The sequence below is a fragment of the Momordica charantia genome (assembly GCF_013281855.1).
Source record: "Momordica charantia cultivar OHB3-1 chromosome 9 unlocalized genomic scaffold, Mcharantia_2.0 BLBB01000009.1, whole genome shotgun sequence".
Taxonomy (NCBI): domain Eukaryota; kingdom Viridiplantae; phylum Streptophyta; class Magnoliopsida; order Cucurbitales; family Cucurbitaceae; genus Momordica; species Momordica charantia.
In genome coordinates, this window is record NW_028275167.1 from 6,172,217 (window position 1) to 6,186,050 (window position 13,834).

At 36.4% G+C, this 13,834-nt stretch overlaps 2 protein-coding genes across 9 annotated transcripts; both read right to left on the reverse strand.

Annotated features, from left to right (window-relative positions):
- Positions 1 to 1,012: 1,012 nt before the first annotated feature.
- LOC111018399 (RNI-like superfamily protein) lies at positions 1,013 to 2,930 on the reverse strand. The gene has a single exon (XM_022294455.2). The coding sequence runs from the start codon at positions 2,529 to 2,531 to the stop codon at positions 1,311 to 1,313; it is 1,221 nt and encodes a 406-aa protein (XP_022150147.1). The 5' UTR covers positions 2,532 to 2,930; the 3' UTR covers positions 1,013 to 1,310.
- A 1,310-nt stretch (positions 2,931 to 4,240) lies between these two features.
- Positions 4,241 to 12,898, reverse strand: ATG18G (autophagy 18 G-like protein). 8 transcript variants are annotated; one of them, XM_022294502.2, is made up of 11 exons: positions 12,339 to 12,897; positions 10,011 to 10,469; positions 9,396 to 9,666; positions 9,229 to 9,278; positions 8,492 to 8,737; positions 7,534 to 8,388; positions 7,312 to 7,463; positions 5,670 to 5,821; positions 5,041 to 5,313; positions 4,761 to 4,949; positions 4,241 to 4,683 (listed from the first exon to the last, which is right to left on the reverse strand). In XM_022294502.2, the coding sequence occupies exons 1-11, from the start codon at positions 12,513 to 12,515 to the stop codon at positions 4,679 to 4,681; spliced, it is 2,829 nt and encodes a 942-aa protein (XP_022150194.1). In that variant the 5' UTR covers positions 12,516 to 12,897; the 3' UTR covers positions 4,241 to 4,678. The 8 variants fall into 8 exon arrangements, with proteins under 8 accessions (XP_022150194.1, XP_087973721.1, XP_087973723.1 ...); XM_088117595.1 differs by having other exon boundaries at positions 5,670 to 5,803; positions 12,339 to 12,895; XM_088117597.1 differs by lacking the exon at positions 8,492 to 8,737 and having other exon boundaries at positions 12,339 to 12,898.
- Between the last annotated feature and the right edge of the window lie 936 nt (positions 12,899 to 13,834).

Here is a 13,834-nt window from a genome sequence, read left to right on the forward strand (position 1 = left end):
TTTTGGGATTGATGGGAATAAGGTTAGTTTATTCATTGTTTTGGTTTTGAAGTTATGAGAAAAAACTCAAAAAACATTGAATGAAGTAAAATAAAGTGTGACAAAGACAAACACATTTTAATTAATTTGCTTAGGTTGTTGATAATGACTTCTATCTTACACTTCCACTTCTCTTCATAACACCCATGTGGTTCAATAATCTTTACCTAATCTCTTGTTGCATAAGCTGTCTTCTTATTCCATGCCTCGGTTCGATTTTAGATCAAAATAATTACGATAATGTAGGTCTCCTTTGATAACCATTTCATTTCAGTTTTTTGATTTTGAAAATTATGCTAATTTGCTCTCCAACTCTTTGGTATGTTTGAACTTGTATGAGAAGCACGTTTGATCACTTAAGCCAAATTTCAAAAGCAATAAAACAAGCTTTTGAAAACTACCTTTTTTTTTTAATAGTTTTCAAAATTTGGGTTAGATTTTAAAAATGTTTTTAAAAGGGTAGACACACCAAATAAATATATAGATTAAAGTAGTGTTTACAAATATAATTTTCAAAAACATAAAATAAAAAACAAAATCATTATCAAACCGAGCCTAATATGACAGCTGAATCATGATAGCTGAATCAAGTTACTTCTGAAACATTTAAATTTCAAGTGTAAAATTCTTCTCTTTGTTTTCTAAAATATGTTTTATTTAAAAAATATAATAAAATTTCCATTATCTCAATAACATAATTAATGGTAGTACATTATGAGCTTTTTTTTCCCCTTGTTTTATAACCAATTAATCAACTCAAAATTTTTTTTTTCCACTTTTAAAATTGAGCTTAACTTTTCAATTCTTTGATTTTTAGCATAACCTATTCTATTTCTATGCAAGGATAAATTTTTTTTTATCTTCATAAAAATGGATAATGGGCAAAAAATCATATACTGCTATATAAGAAAGATAGAGAATAACTGAAGAAGAAATCAAATAAATTAGTATTTCTAGAAAAGAAAAGAAAAAAGAAATCTAATAAATTGAATTTATACATATAATCAAAGAAACATACACAGCTTCTCCCAAAACAATTACATAAATAAGAGTATTAAAAGAAAACTACATATATAAATAAACGAATATTGAAAAAGGAAAAAAAGAACATTCCCCCCACAGAGATTTGTATATATTAATCAGTTAATTATCCAAAACTATGAAAATAAAAAATAAAAAATAAAAAATCCTTTTCCTTTTCCTTTTTTGTTTTGTCCTTTAATTACTTTCTTCCATTTATGCCCCTGATAGAGTATGTGAATTTCCAAATTTCACCCTCTCCACTCGCCGCACTGCTCCGTCGGGCGGGTCTTCTGGTTCCCGGCCTTCTCCGGGCACGGCGTCTGTATCGGCGGCACCATACAATTGTACTGCAAACACAATGCGCTACTCAGAGGAATCTCCGCCGTTGGATTGATCTCGATTCCGGTCAGAAAATTGTGCTGTAAGTACAGTGTTTGTATATTGGCGGCCAGTAATCGGTCCACAAGGCTGGTCGGAACTTCGCCGGTGAAGCGGTTGTTGTTCAGGTACAGATTCTGCACGGTGGAGAACATCGGCGACACCGGACCGGAGAGGCGGTTGAAGCTGAGATCGACGGTCGGGATCGCGACCTGATCAATCGGCAGGACTGGACCGGTGAAGAGGTTTCGTTGCAACTGGAGGCTGATGATCGGAAAGCTGAAGATCCGCGTCGGAATGGCCCCGGTGAACTGGTTGAGGCTGAGGTCGAGGAAGTTGAGCTGGTCGAGGCGGCTCAGGAGGCGGAAGACGGGGCCGGTGAGGCGGTTCCATGAGAGAGAGAGGTACTGGAGAGAAGGAGGGAGAGAATCGGGGCCGAGAGATCCGGTGAGATTGTTGTGCTTCAGATCAAGCCGCGTCAAGCTACGGTACGGAAACAGAGGGATTGAACCAGTGAGGCGGTTGTGGCAGAGAATGACGTTGGATAGCTCCGTTATCATCCCGATGGAGCGAGGAATTTCTCCGGTGAGTTGATTGTAACTGAGGTCCAGTGTCCTCAAGCTCCGAAGCTCACCGAGATTCGCCGGCAGAGTTCCGGAGATGAAGTTCCGGCTGATGGCGAGAAAGCGGAGGTTCTTCAATTGGAAGAGAGACTGCGGCAGAGCTCCAAAGATCCGACCAGGCACGACGGTGAACTCCGCAAGCGCAGAGAGCTTGCCAATGGCAGGATCGAGGCGGCCAACCAGACCAGGCGAACCAGCGCGTGGATCGCCGAGGTTCAGAGCAACAACCTGATCGGAATCACACAAAACACCGGCAAAATTACAAGGATCAGCCGTGAAATCCCAGGAAGCGAAGAAATTAGAGCCAGGCAAATCCTTCAAACCCTTCCGAATCGACTGCAGAGCCAGAAAATCAATCGGATCCAAAATCGCATCCGAAAACCTACCACATTGCACAAAACACATAAAAATCACAACAAAACTCCTCATTCTCATTCTCAAATCGATCTGCTTCTTCTCCTCCGCCATTAGAGCAGCAAGCTCCGACAGAGGAACAACACAAACAAGCAATAGCTTATATAGACTAATCAACCGGACGCTTTAAGAACGCTTTCCCGTGAGAAAACAAAAGAGAGGTTGAAAAGGGAGGATATCTCGTGAGAAACCTGTAAATTAATGGCGGAAACCTGCACAGAAAAGAAAAAAAAAAACTCCCAAAACGCGAGATCGATTAGCTTGAAAGAGACGCAAACAAAGAAAGATCACTGAATCTTGAAAAAAAATGTATAAAATCTCCAATCTCTCTGCTTTTCGATGAACTTTTGTGGCTTCTGAGAGAAGATTCAATGACTACGCCCACACAGTTCTCTGCAACTGCGAACAAACCACAAACCCTTTCTTCTTCCTTTCTTTAATGGCCGATTTATTTTATTCATAATACATGTATTTTTTGTTTTTATTGGGGGTTTAGGTTCGGAGGTCAAACGGTTGTCCGAGCCGGGAGCTTTGGGTGACAGGTCATCGGCTTTTGAGACAGCGGTCACGTGGCGGAGGGGGTTTATTGGTTGGCGAAGGAGAGACAGTAGAGGCGAAAAGCGTGACGGCCGTTAGCTTTTGTTTGACGTTGACTTGACGGCGTTGAGTTAAGAGTCACGCGAAAATGCACTTTCTTTCCATGCGACAGTGACAGTGGAAGCCTAATGGGATCTGCCACGTCAGTCGTCGAATAAGTTTTACGCTGTTAACGGCCGTAGAGGAACATTTCGTGTGGGTTTGGGATTAAAATGTTTTTATTTATGGAGAGTTAATTATATTGGTTAATTAAGTTATGGTAATAATGGTGTTTGATATACTTCTTGTTAATTTTTAATTTTACTATTAAAAAACTTTGAGATTTCATCGGCTCGATTTTGATTAAGCACGTATCTACTTAGATCATATCTAGTTTGAGATGCTTTAACTCAAACATGTTCTTCTTACTATATTATGATCGTCCTAATTTCGATATAAAAAGACGACACGATGTTTCAAGACAATTACCTTAACTTTATAAAAAAAAACAATTATCTTAACTTTGGATTCATTGTCTATCTTTTTCTTGTACGATAAACTTCTCTAACTTGATTAGAACTCTACTCGATGTTTGTTCAACATACTCCCTTTAATAGATGAAATAGCTCAGTAGATGAATGATTGTATTTCGATTTTCATGTTTGTCATAATTCTCTTATTCATTTACGAAAAGATTCAACAACAATTTAAATGTTTAAATTGAAAATTTGTCCAGTGGTAAAAAAAATCTTCAAAGACCATTTGAAGTATGCTAAAGTTAAAAACTTATTTTTTTTTAACTTTACTAATAGTTTCATCGGATTTGATCGATAAGAAACTACAACTAATACCATTTTGTTATTTGTTATATCCGAATCAACTTACAGATCTCAAATAATTTCATAAGCCAACTACTTAAACAAATGGGTAATCAAGAAACATATAGAATTTCCATATTCTATCTTCGTGAGATTTGATTTATTACATCATTATGTTCAACTCTAAATACAAACGTAGCTCCAAGCTAACCTGACCATATTTCGTTAAGATACTTATCTCCAACCTAAAGGTTATGAGTTCAAATCCACTGTTGTACTAAAAAAAATTACAAAATACATTTTGAGACTATATTGGCTGGTTATTAGGAGACAAAGACTTCAAACCTATATTCAACAGAGACATAAGGATATTATGAAAATTCATTCCTTTTCTCATCCTACCCAATAATAGAAGTAATTTTTGTACAGCTTGGAAATTCTTGTGCATTATTTTACAGTGTAATCTTTCAAACCGAACACTTTACAAATATGAACACATTTCATTCCATGATATAGTTCCACTTCCACCAAGAACGGTTCTAAAAACCACCATTAAAGGCTGCAACCTTCACTTCACATATTTCAGCAAATTTATTCACAAGATCTAATAGATTCGGTTTTCTTCTCCACTTAACCGAACCAATTCGGCCAGGAAACTGACCCGATCCGACCCAATTACACCCCTCTAAGATCTATACAAGAGAGACAGAGGGATAGAGAGAGAGAAAGAGTTCACGTACTATGGCAGATGTTACTGGGTATGATATTTATTTAGCACCCTTTGACCACTTCCAAAGGTTCATTATTTCAGCCTGCCAATAAAAAGAAGAAAAGAATGACTTATAACAAGTGATTCAATAGAGGTAAGGCAAAGGTTAAAGGGTTCAACCTTCTTCGGAAGAGGTGAACATGTCACCAAATATTTTGACATTCTCATCTATAGATATGTTTTCGTACTCGACATCGCTATTGCGGTTGGGCTCAACATGATCAGTAGAAATATCGTTTATTATTTGGCAACCATCATCGCCCTCCAATGCCTTGCAGGGTTCCTCCTGGAAAATCTGCCCAAAAGTATCTGCAATTTCAAAGTTAGCAGGTCTATTGACAACAAAACGGCTACTTTGAAGCATACGAGTCATGGCTTAAAACTGAAACATTAGTTGCACCTTTGTCGAAAGGTGGCCTTTCAGAAGAAACGTGTTCGACGGAAGGAAAATCAAAATTGCTGTTCGAGAAGTATAAATCGTTACAGGAGCCATCGATCCTCGAATCTACAGCTTGAGTGGATGGAATATTCGAGGATTTCGGACTCAACATACAAGAATCATTTGCTCTTTTTTCCCAGTACATCTCGTTCAGATGCTGACAAAGGGGAGTACAAGACTTCTCGCAGCCTGCCTGATCAAAATCAATCAAGTTTTCCATCCTTCTTGATGAACCTTCATAATGTTAAAAGGACAATATGAGTAATAGTGATCTATATTATCTCTAAATGACATTTGCATAGAAACATGATATGGGTGTCAAAAACTCAAATAAATTAATGAACCAGTTAAAAAAGGCAAGCAACGGTTTAGATTTTCACCGAACTATGTACATGAAAATGATTTGCAATATCATCTGTTGAAGTATTGATAAATTATTAAATTCGCCATAACCCATCAGCATGAGCAATTTTGGGTTCAGTCAATCACCATCGTTGAATTAATTTTCACAATTCTTGGAAGGAAACTAGTAATATCTATTTGAAGAAACAAAAGCCATAGATAAGTTCAGGAAGAATTTTATTTCTCACCCCCATCTGAGCTCTCCGTGGAACTAAGTGATGCAGGTTTGGAGTGACAAATAACAACATTTTCTTCACTAATCTTGACCTCGGACTGGCAAGTCTTAGAACTAGGGCTGGTACATCTTGCCAAAACAAGGCCTCTGAATCCACAAAACAACCTACCAGTCAATAATATATTTTATGAAAGAAACTTTCCATTAACCTTTTTTTTAGAGAAGAAACAAATGCAATCCTTCCTCCTTGAAATGCAAATTATTTGACAAAGAATCAGACTTACAAATCGAAAATCGAAGAATTGTTACCAAACTGAGGAAACCTTTCATTAACAAAAGAAGACTACGAGATATGAGATGTAAAAAGATGATATTATCAAATAAAGTCACCCTGCACACTAACAATTCATGATAAAAGAAAATATTCATGGTTGCTAATAGGACGTTTCCTTATTATAGTTCTCATCAAATGTAAAAAGCCTATAAACCCAGAACAGATAAGAATATATCCTGCTTGAGGAAAACTGTAATTGTTTCTTATCTCCACAAAAAAGGACAAATAATGCCTAAGCATTCCACAGGGCCATGAAATATAGACCATCATTTATGCCATAAATATAGGCAGCCATGTGCATAATAAGCTTTCAACAACTTTTGCATTACTAAGTTTTTTGTATTAGTACAATAGCATGCCATATAAGAGATGTATCGTTTAGAGTTGAACCATAAAAACATTTGAGCATATTAAAATGTGAACTAAAAAAAATTCTAAGAAAAAAACAAGGAAAAGCCGAGTTGTATTTCAAAACATTTTAATGGAATCTAGAAGTGAGTTTGATTACAATATCTTGATATTAAAAAATAAATATGCCTTTTCCAAAAACATTGGATTCTTATAACATTGAAATTTTGTTAATTAACTTAATGTAGATTCTTTTTTTTTTTTTTGTAAATAACTTATATAATTTTAAGGTTTTTTATATTATCAAATAAGATTAATTTTTAAATTTAAATTCATAAAATAGTTTAGATATTAATTGATGTTATTTGGATGGTTTAGATCTTATAACTTTCCTTCTTATTTCAATTTGGTTCCTAAATTTGTCGAATATTTTGTTTTAATCATAAACATAAAAAACCTATTTGAGTCCTTTTTCATAGGAAATTATAAAACATAAATCTAAACTAGCTTCAGATGTACTTGTACAGACATCTCAAACCAAATGCGTATCTAGATAATTTACAATATATATATATATATATATATATATATATATATATATATATATATATATATAAAATAACTCATGACAAAGACTTACATGACTTTTTCTGCAACATAAATAGAATGTTTAGAAGTTTACAGACCAACATAGAATAAGCACAAAAATTAAAAGAGTTCGATAAAACTTGGTCAAAATTTTAAAATAATCAATTTTTGGAAGGAAGAGAAATTTGAAAATACAAACTTTTGACGTTTTCAAAATTCTTCAACTTTTTGATATCCTAAAACAGTTTCGATGATCACAAGATTCAAATTAAATGTTGCCAAACCAATATTCTACAAGATTTACGGTGCCTATATGTCCCAAAAACCCACGCTTCCCTACAAGAGTTATTCTGTAGAAATATAGAGACCAAGAAACTGTACTCGCCTGTCATTGCAGCCAGACTTGAGGCTGAGGCAATGGTCAAAACAAGGCAACAATTCCTTCTCTCTTACTTCAATTTCATGAGCGGGCACATTTTCAATTTCAAACTCTCCACCAGCATTACTGTTGATTCTTGGAGAACTCATAACAAAAATCTACAACAGAAACAAATCAAAATTATGAACACGTCAAGATATTAATATAATACTTCCACACAAGCAATACCTTGGAGTTTTTCCATATTGGTAGCCTTCCAGAGCTTATTTGTACTTCTGCATTTGATAGAAACCAGTGGGATTGCTCGTGAGATATACCAGATTGACCTATGGCTCTAATCACCTTCTCTGCACCAGAATCATCATTCATCTCCTGGAAATCCAATTCATAAGTTCCCTCAGTATCTGTTCTTCCATTCTGAGTAGTTTTGGTTTTGGTTTTGGCTACATCTTGCCCATCAAAGGTGGAGTCATAGATGCATTCCCCTCTTTCTGGATAATCTGATCTTCTACATGCATCCCACCACTGAATAGGCTCAACTTTTAATTTAAAATCATCTTCCTGCATATGCAGAAAAGAACTTGATTCGGTTCTAGAACTGTGGAGACTTGGTTCAGCCCCAAAAGAAGGTAGAAGTTCATGCTGAACTACATGACCTGAAGGAGTATAAACCAACAGATGCTCCAAGGAATTGTGCTTTGAGTTTACACGATGAGGATTTCGAGAGAGCGCATTATGAAAAATAGCAGCAACAGCACCAGAAGGCACAAAACCCTTTCCTGAACCAGCTGAACTGTTTACTGTATTTAGCCATCCGAAGCTGCTGTATTTTATTCTGCTCACAACAGAAAGAGAAACAGGCGGTGGAGGTGGAAAAGATTGCTGATTTATGACGAGAGATGATGTGGACCACCAAGGTAAAGATACAACTGGAAGCAGACATGGTTCTTCACCCTGAGAATTAAGGATTCTAAATCCAGCTTCACCACCAAAAGGGGACAAGAGAAAAACATGACAAGTTCCCTTGGATGAAACAATTGCCACCCACTGACTGTAGTTACTAAAGCAAATGTCCTGGATTGTCTGTGAGATGAGCAGACAGAAAAGTAGAAAAGGTGAGAAATTTTGAAAACATAGGAAGATGAAGAATAAGCATTCTACCATCCAAGACCACACTCATACTAACAGCTGATGTTATTCCACGGTGCAGTTTGTAAAGATGGACATGGGAAGAGCTGCAGTCAAAGCTTAGACCATTTGATCCAGTGCGCGAGTAAGATGGTATGATTCGGAAGATATTGATGTTATTCCCATGTATTGATGCAGTCACTAGAAGGGTCCCACTAGGATCAAAACATAGTGCAGACAACGGGCTGGTGTGAGCTCTAAACTGAGATATAATATCCCGGGTAACAAAATCTTTAACAGCAACCTATAATAACCATTTTGGTCAAATGAATCAAAGAAACAAAATTCAACACTACACAAGTTTGATTTTCCAGGTTATCACCCCATGTTGAGAAAATAAAGAAAAACTTCGATGAACATCATGATGATGTCAAATAAAATACTTTCCCCTCTTAGGTTTTCAATTTTATGGAACAGATTAAACTCAAGGTTTAATTTGTTACAAGAAGACTGGCGTTTAATCGACCTATGAACTCCATTTCTTTAAAATGCAATCCAACCTTAAAAGTAATTGCCAAAATAACTAAAAGGGTAATTCAAGCATTACAAAAACAAACAAAAATCATAGATAGCACTCACTGTTCAAGCAAAAGCAACATAAATGATTGGAAAAAGACTATATTTTAGAATCATGCAGAACATGATGTTCACATCCCTGAAAATGAAAAAAAAAAACTACCATTCATGAATTTGCAGTAACAATATTGCATTGGGATCATAACAGTAAACACTAACCATCCCAGGATAATCTGCTTCAGTTCCTGCATGGCTTCCCGCTTTCCACCCTGAATTTGATTCAACCAATAAACTAGACTTGTTAGGGTTCAGATCTTGACAGTACTTGGACCATGCTTTATATCCCCTATCACCCAAGTTTGCAATTCCAGCAGCCAGTTGCTTACCAGACGTCACTGCATAATAAGCCATTGACCTATCACTGCCTGGAAATGATGATGAATTAACACCTGGAGAGAGGCATAGGCTTTGTGGACTTAGTTGAACAATGGTTGACGGTAGTGGGCCAACAGCAGGATATGCTAACCACCTAGGACCCACAGCCATGGGGCCATAACCAACATTAATTCCAGTGGTTCCTTGTCCTGATAACTCAGGAACTGGAGAGGTCAAAACACTAAATACAACCTCAAGGGTGATTGCATCGAAGCAATATATCTGCCACCAAATATCAAGTCAGTGAGAAAATTGCTCTCATGAACGATATGCTGGATTATTACACGCATAATCTAGGAAGTTATATAGCAAGATCCTACAGTAGACTGATATAATAACTCATATCATACTTGCAAACTGGAAAACTAATTCAGATTACCATTTCACAGGGGGGAGAAAATGTTCTGGGGAGTGCATCATTTGAACAATACTTGAATAGAAGAAATGCAGATCATCAAAACTTGTATTTGTAAGTGCATGTTCCCTATGTTAATACATACTCTTCAAGCAGATGTTACCATCAAATCAATTCTATATCCATAGTTGTCAGTCATTGTGGTCCTTACTTGTGTAGCCAGGCCAACAGCTACTATCTGAGAGCTGCATCTAACCATACAAACAGCAGATCGGAATCTCAAAACATGTACATAAGAGTGAGACTTAAGGGAGTAAAACTGAACAGCATTGTGAGAGTTGGCACAACTTCCTGGATGGCCACCAATAACTCTATGATTTTGCCCCACAGCTACATCCTTACTTTCTTCTCCTGCAACGATCAACAGCAAAGGATGTGATCTTATGAGTGCATCATGAGTATCAGTCTTTCCTGGAGAAGTATCAGGCGTTTTTGGACAAGGATGCATCTGTAAGAATGAAACAGGGCCGCCACGCTTTGAAACAAGTTCTTTAAAGTTAGAAGCATCCTCCACATCAAGTACTTGAAATCCATTCAGATAACCAAGTAAGAGAATGTGCCTTAAGACAGATGGTTCAACTTCCAGAATGTCAAAACCAGCCCAAGTTACCTGATCAGAGTCATTACAAAATATACACATAATTTACAGGGCAACAGAAGCGACTTAAAAAAAAGGCATAGAATAAGGAATTTGTGACAGTAAGGTATCATATCAAAAAGAAAAATAAAGCACCACAGTACATCAAGAAAGCCTTATAAGTTATATCTATATTCTAAAGCTTGCTTTACAAGCTGAGTAATCGATTTTATGATGAGCAAGCACCATTTACAAATTTCTTTTCTTTTCTTTTCTTCTACTTCTATTTCTTTTTATAGGAAACCAATCGGAGACCACTCATTAAAACTCAAGAAGAGTATAAAGGGAGAAGCATGGAGCAAGGGAGATAAGATATCTTCCCAGCTAGGGCCCATAGAGGACACCCCAAATCCAAATCTATATAAGAAACTGAGTGGTTACAAAAGAGCTCGTGAAGAACATCCCAACCAACTAGAAGCTGTATCCTTGACATAGTCCTGGATTGATTTAAAAAAGAACAAGAAGAAGTAGAGGAAGAAAATAAATCCCCTGTACCGTACAAAGTCACAGAAAAGCTATTCTCTTTGGAGATAAATTCACTTGCAAATGTTTTTTTTTTTTTTTTTTTTTTGCCAATCCTGCTGATTACAGCCAATTATTCTAAGAAGGTTATGATTTTCCTTTTTTGCCCATGGAAACTTTAGTACTAATGATGAAGTGCACGAAGAAATACTACGATGTTACTCCAACCTAATAGATGCTCTCTTTATATAAGATTATAGAAATATGTCAGATCACTTGTTATGTGATAGTGGGCATTGGACAATGCACTGGCAACTCTTTTTATCTTTAATGGATCAATTACGTTTGCTGTCAATCCCGCAATTACCCGCACATCTCATCTTTACTCTTTGCAACTCAGATTAGCATGCAAATCAAAATCAGAGATGAAGAAAGACGAAGGAGATTAAGAAGATTTGGACAAAGAACACTCAGATTTTAAGTGGTTCGGCAGATCACCTACATCCACTGTACGAATCAGCCAAGGTATTTTCTCATTGATTCCAGAAGAAGATTACAATATTAGAATACATTCCTTTTGAAGTATCGTGAGTGACTAACTCCCTCCATCCTCTGAAAACTACATTGCAGATGGAAATGTGTAACTAACTTATTTTAGTCGTCGGTAAATGCAGCTGAACTTTTATTTTCTGATTTGGCTAAGTAATTAGCTTATGTATTTAGTCAACATATAACATTATCGTCGGTAAATGCAGCTGAACTTTTATTTTCTGAACTTGTGGTGTTCATTTCAAGAAGGCTACAGTCCTATGGCTCTTCCCTGATGATATTTGTAAACATCCCGGTGAAATTTTGGGAGTCTATAAATTTTATCGCTCCTCTTTAGAATTCTTCATTTTGAAGAAATCTACAATTGCACCTCTTCATCTATTTCCTTCATTGGAGTTGAAGGTTTCATTTTCATCAATGAAATGGTCCTTTCTAATCAAAGAAAAAATGAAAAAAGCACAGATGTAAAATTTGCAACAAAAACATACTATTTTTAGCGAGGGCCTGAGGGATGGGTAAAAATGATAATTTCCCTTTATTTTCAGGCCTCCTCCCACCCCATCGCCGATTTCCGGCTTATCCGCTCTTTGTTTTCTACTCCACTCTCCTCCGTACTCCTAGTAAAATCGAAACCAACAAGTGTCGATATCTGACAGTGGGTGGTTTCCTTTCCTACGAGTGCTTAATGATCATTTATTCCGATGCTATTCATGAAAACTTATTCTAAATTTTCGCCGAGAAATCAGTGACAATAGCAAGCAGGCGTTCATAGATAAGCTAAAGAAAAAGCAGCGATAAGCCCGCAAGGAGTTGCAAATAGAAAATACAAACCTGATCCTTCTCATCCTCAGCAGAAGCTGTGGAAATCGAAGCGGCGACCGAGGCACCGGCAGAGCGGACCGTGGAAGCGACGGTGCTCGCGTTAGTAGACATCGTCTTCAGGCACGACGAGATAATTTTCAGAGAATTAGGCAAAAGCCCGAGGTTCCTGCCCTTTCCCTTCTTCATTCTCTACCCCGGAAATCCTAGCACTGCAGCAGCAAACACTACGTCCACACCACCATCGCGGCCATCAGAAGCAGCAGTTTCACCACCTTCCTCCTCCGCTTCCAAACCCGTCTCCAATTCCACCGCCGACGAACATCTCCGATCGCCGCCGACGATCGGATATCTCATTCGAAAAGAAAACTGCAGAACGATTGAAGAAACGCAAAGAAATTCAACTGATATGAACACTACAGAACTTGGATTTCTCTTCACCGGAAGTTTGACTCGAAAGATCTCCGTTTGTTCTCGGTTTGTGGTTCCTCAATGTTCATCGCAATCGCAATTATAGCTTCAAAATGCGATCGCTTTCGTTTCTGTCGCTTTCATGACTCTCTCTGGTTTCTCCCTCCGAATTTCTGCGTGTCGACCTGTTTCGCTCCGCATGTTTTGGGGGTAAAAGTTAATTTCTCAATTGTTTGGGGACTACAGTTCAAACTTTTCAAATTTGAGGACTATTTTGCAAAAAATATTTAGAATAAATTACCATTTTTAGTCTCTATGGTCATGGTCTGTGAGTGGTTTCGATTTTGTTTATTTCAAAAGCTTTAATTTACTGCTACTTTTACCATATTTTTAGTTGAATAATAGAAGTTGAGAAATATCACAACATCGACTTTTTAAAATAAGATAATAATAGATTTCTTCTATAAGTATCTTGTTTTATTATCTAATTCCTAAATATATTTACATAATCTAAGTCAACATGAATATACTTCAGTGGTAATTGACATGTATTCTTTCTCGAGATTGAAAGTTCGTTCTCCATATCCCCAAATTATTGTATTAAAAAAAAAAACTCAAACATTGAAGACTAAATATTTTTTGAAATCTAGCTAAAATTAAAATGTATTTTTGTAAAAACAAACTAAAATAACTAAAGAGACTAAGAGAAAGCAAACATAATTTTTAAAAATTGTAAACTAATAACAAAATGGTTATCTAAGAAGCACTTAATCAACAACATTTTAATAAATTTAACTTTAGGTTAAAAAATTTTAAAAATATAAGTATCAAAACGAGGTTTAGCATAAACTATTATGTCTCATGTTTGGGGTTAAAAGTAAAATTTACATTTGTTTAGGGTCTTAGAGTTCAAACCTTTTAGCAGGACTACTTTGCAAAATGGTTAATATGCAATATATTTTTCATTTATTTTTTCTGTAATGATTGTCGAAGCATTTCCTTTCAACAAATAATCAACACTTTTCAAACTTGCTCGATATATTTTTACAAACGTGAAACTGTGAAAGCAGGAACGTCAAATAAAACCAAGGAATATA

Coding starts and splice junctions, on each gene's coding strand:
- LOC111018399 (XM_022294455.2), bottom strand. CDS start 2,531: ATGGCGGAGGAGAAGAAGCAGATCGATTTGAGAATGAGAATGAGGAGT.
- ATG18G (XM_022294499.2), bottom strand. CDS start 12,515: ATGAAGAAGGGAAAGGGCAGGAACCTCGGGCTTTTGCCTAATTCTCTG. Junction 8,389..8,491: donor ACCGTGGAATAACATCAGCT/GTTAGTATGAGT, acceptor CTCATCTCACAG/ACAATCCAGGACATTTGCTT. Junction 7,464..7,533: donor CAATATGGAAAAACTCCAAG/GTATTGCTTGTG, acceptor TTTCTGTTGTAG/ATTTTTGTTATGAGTTCTCC.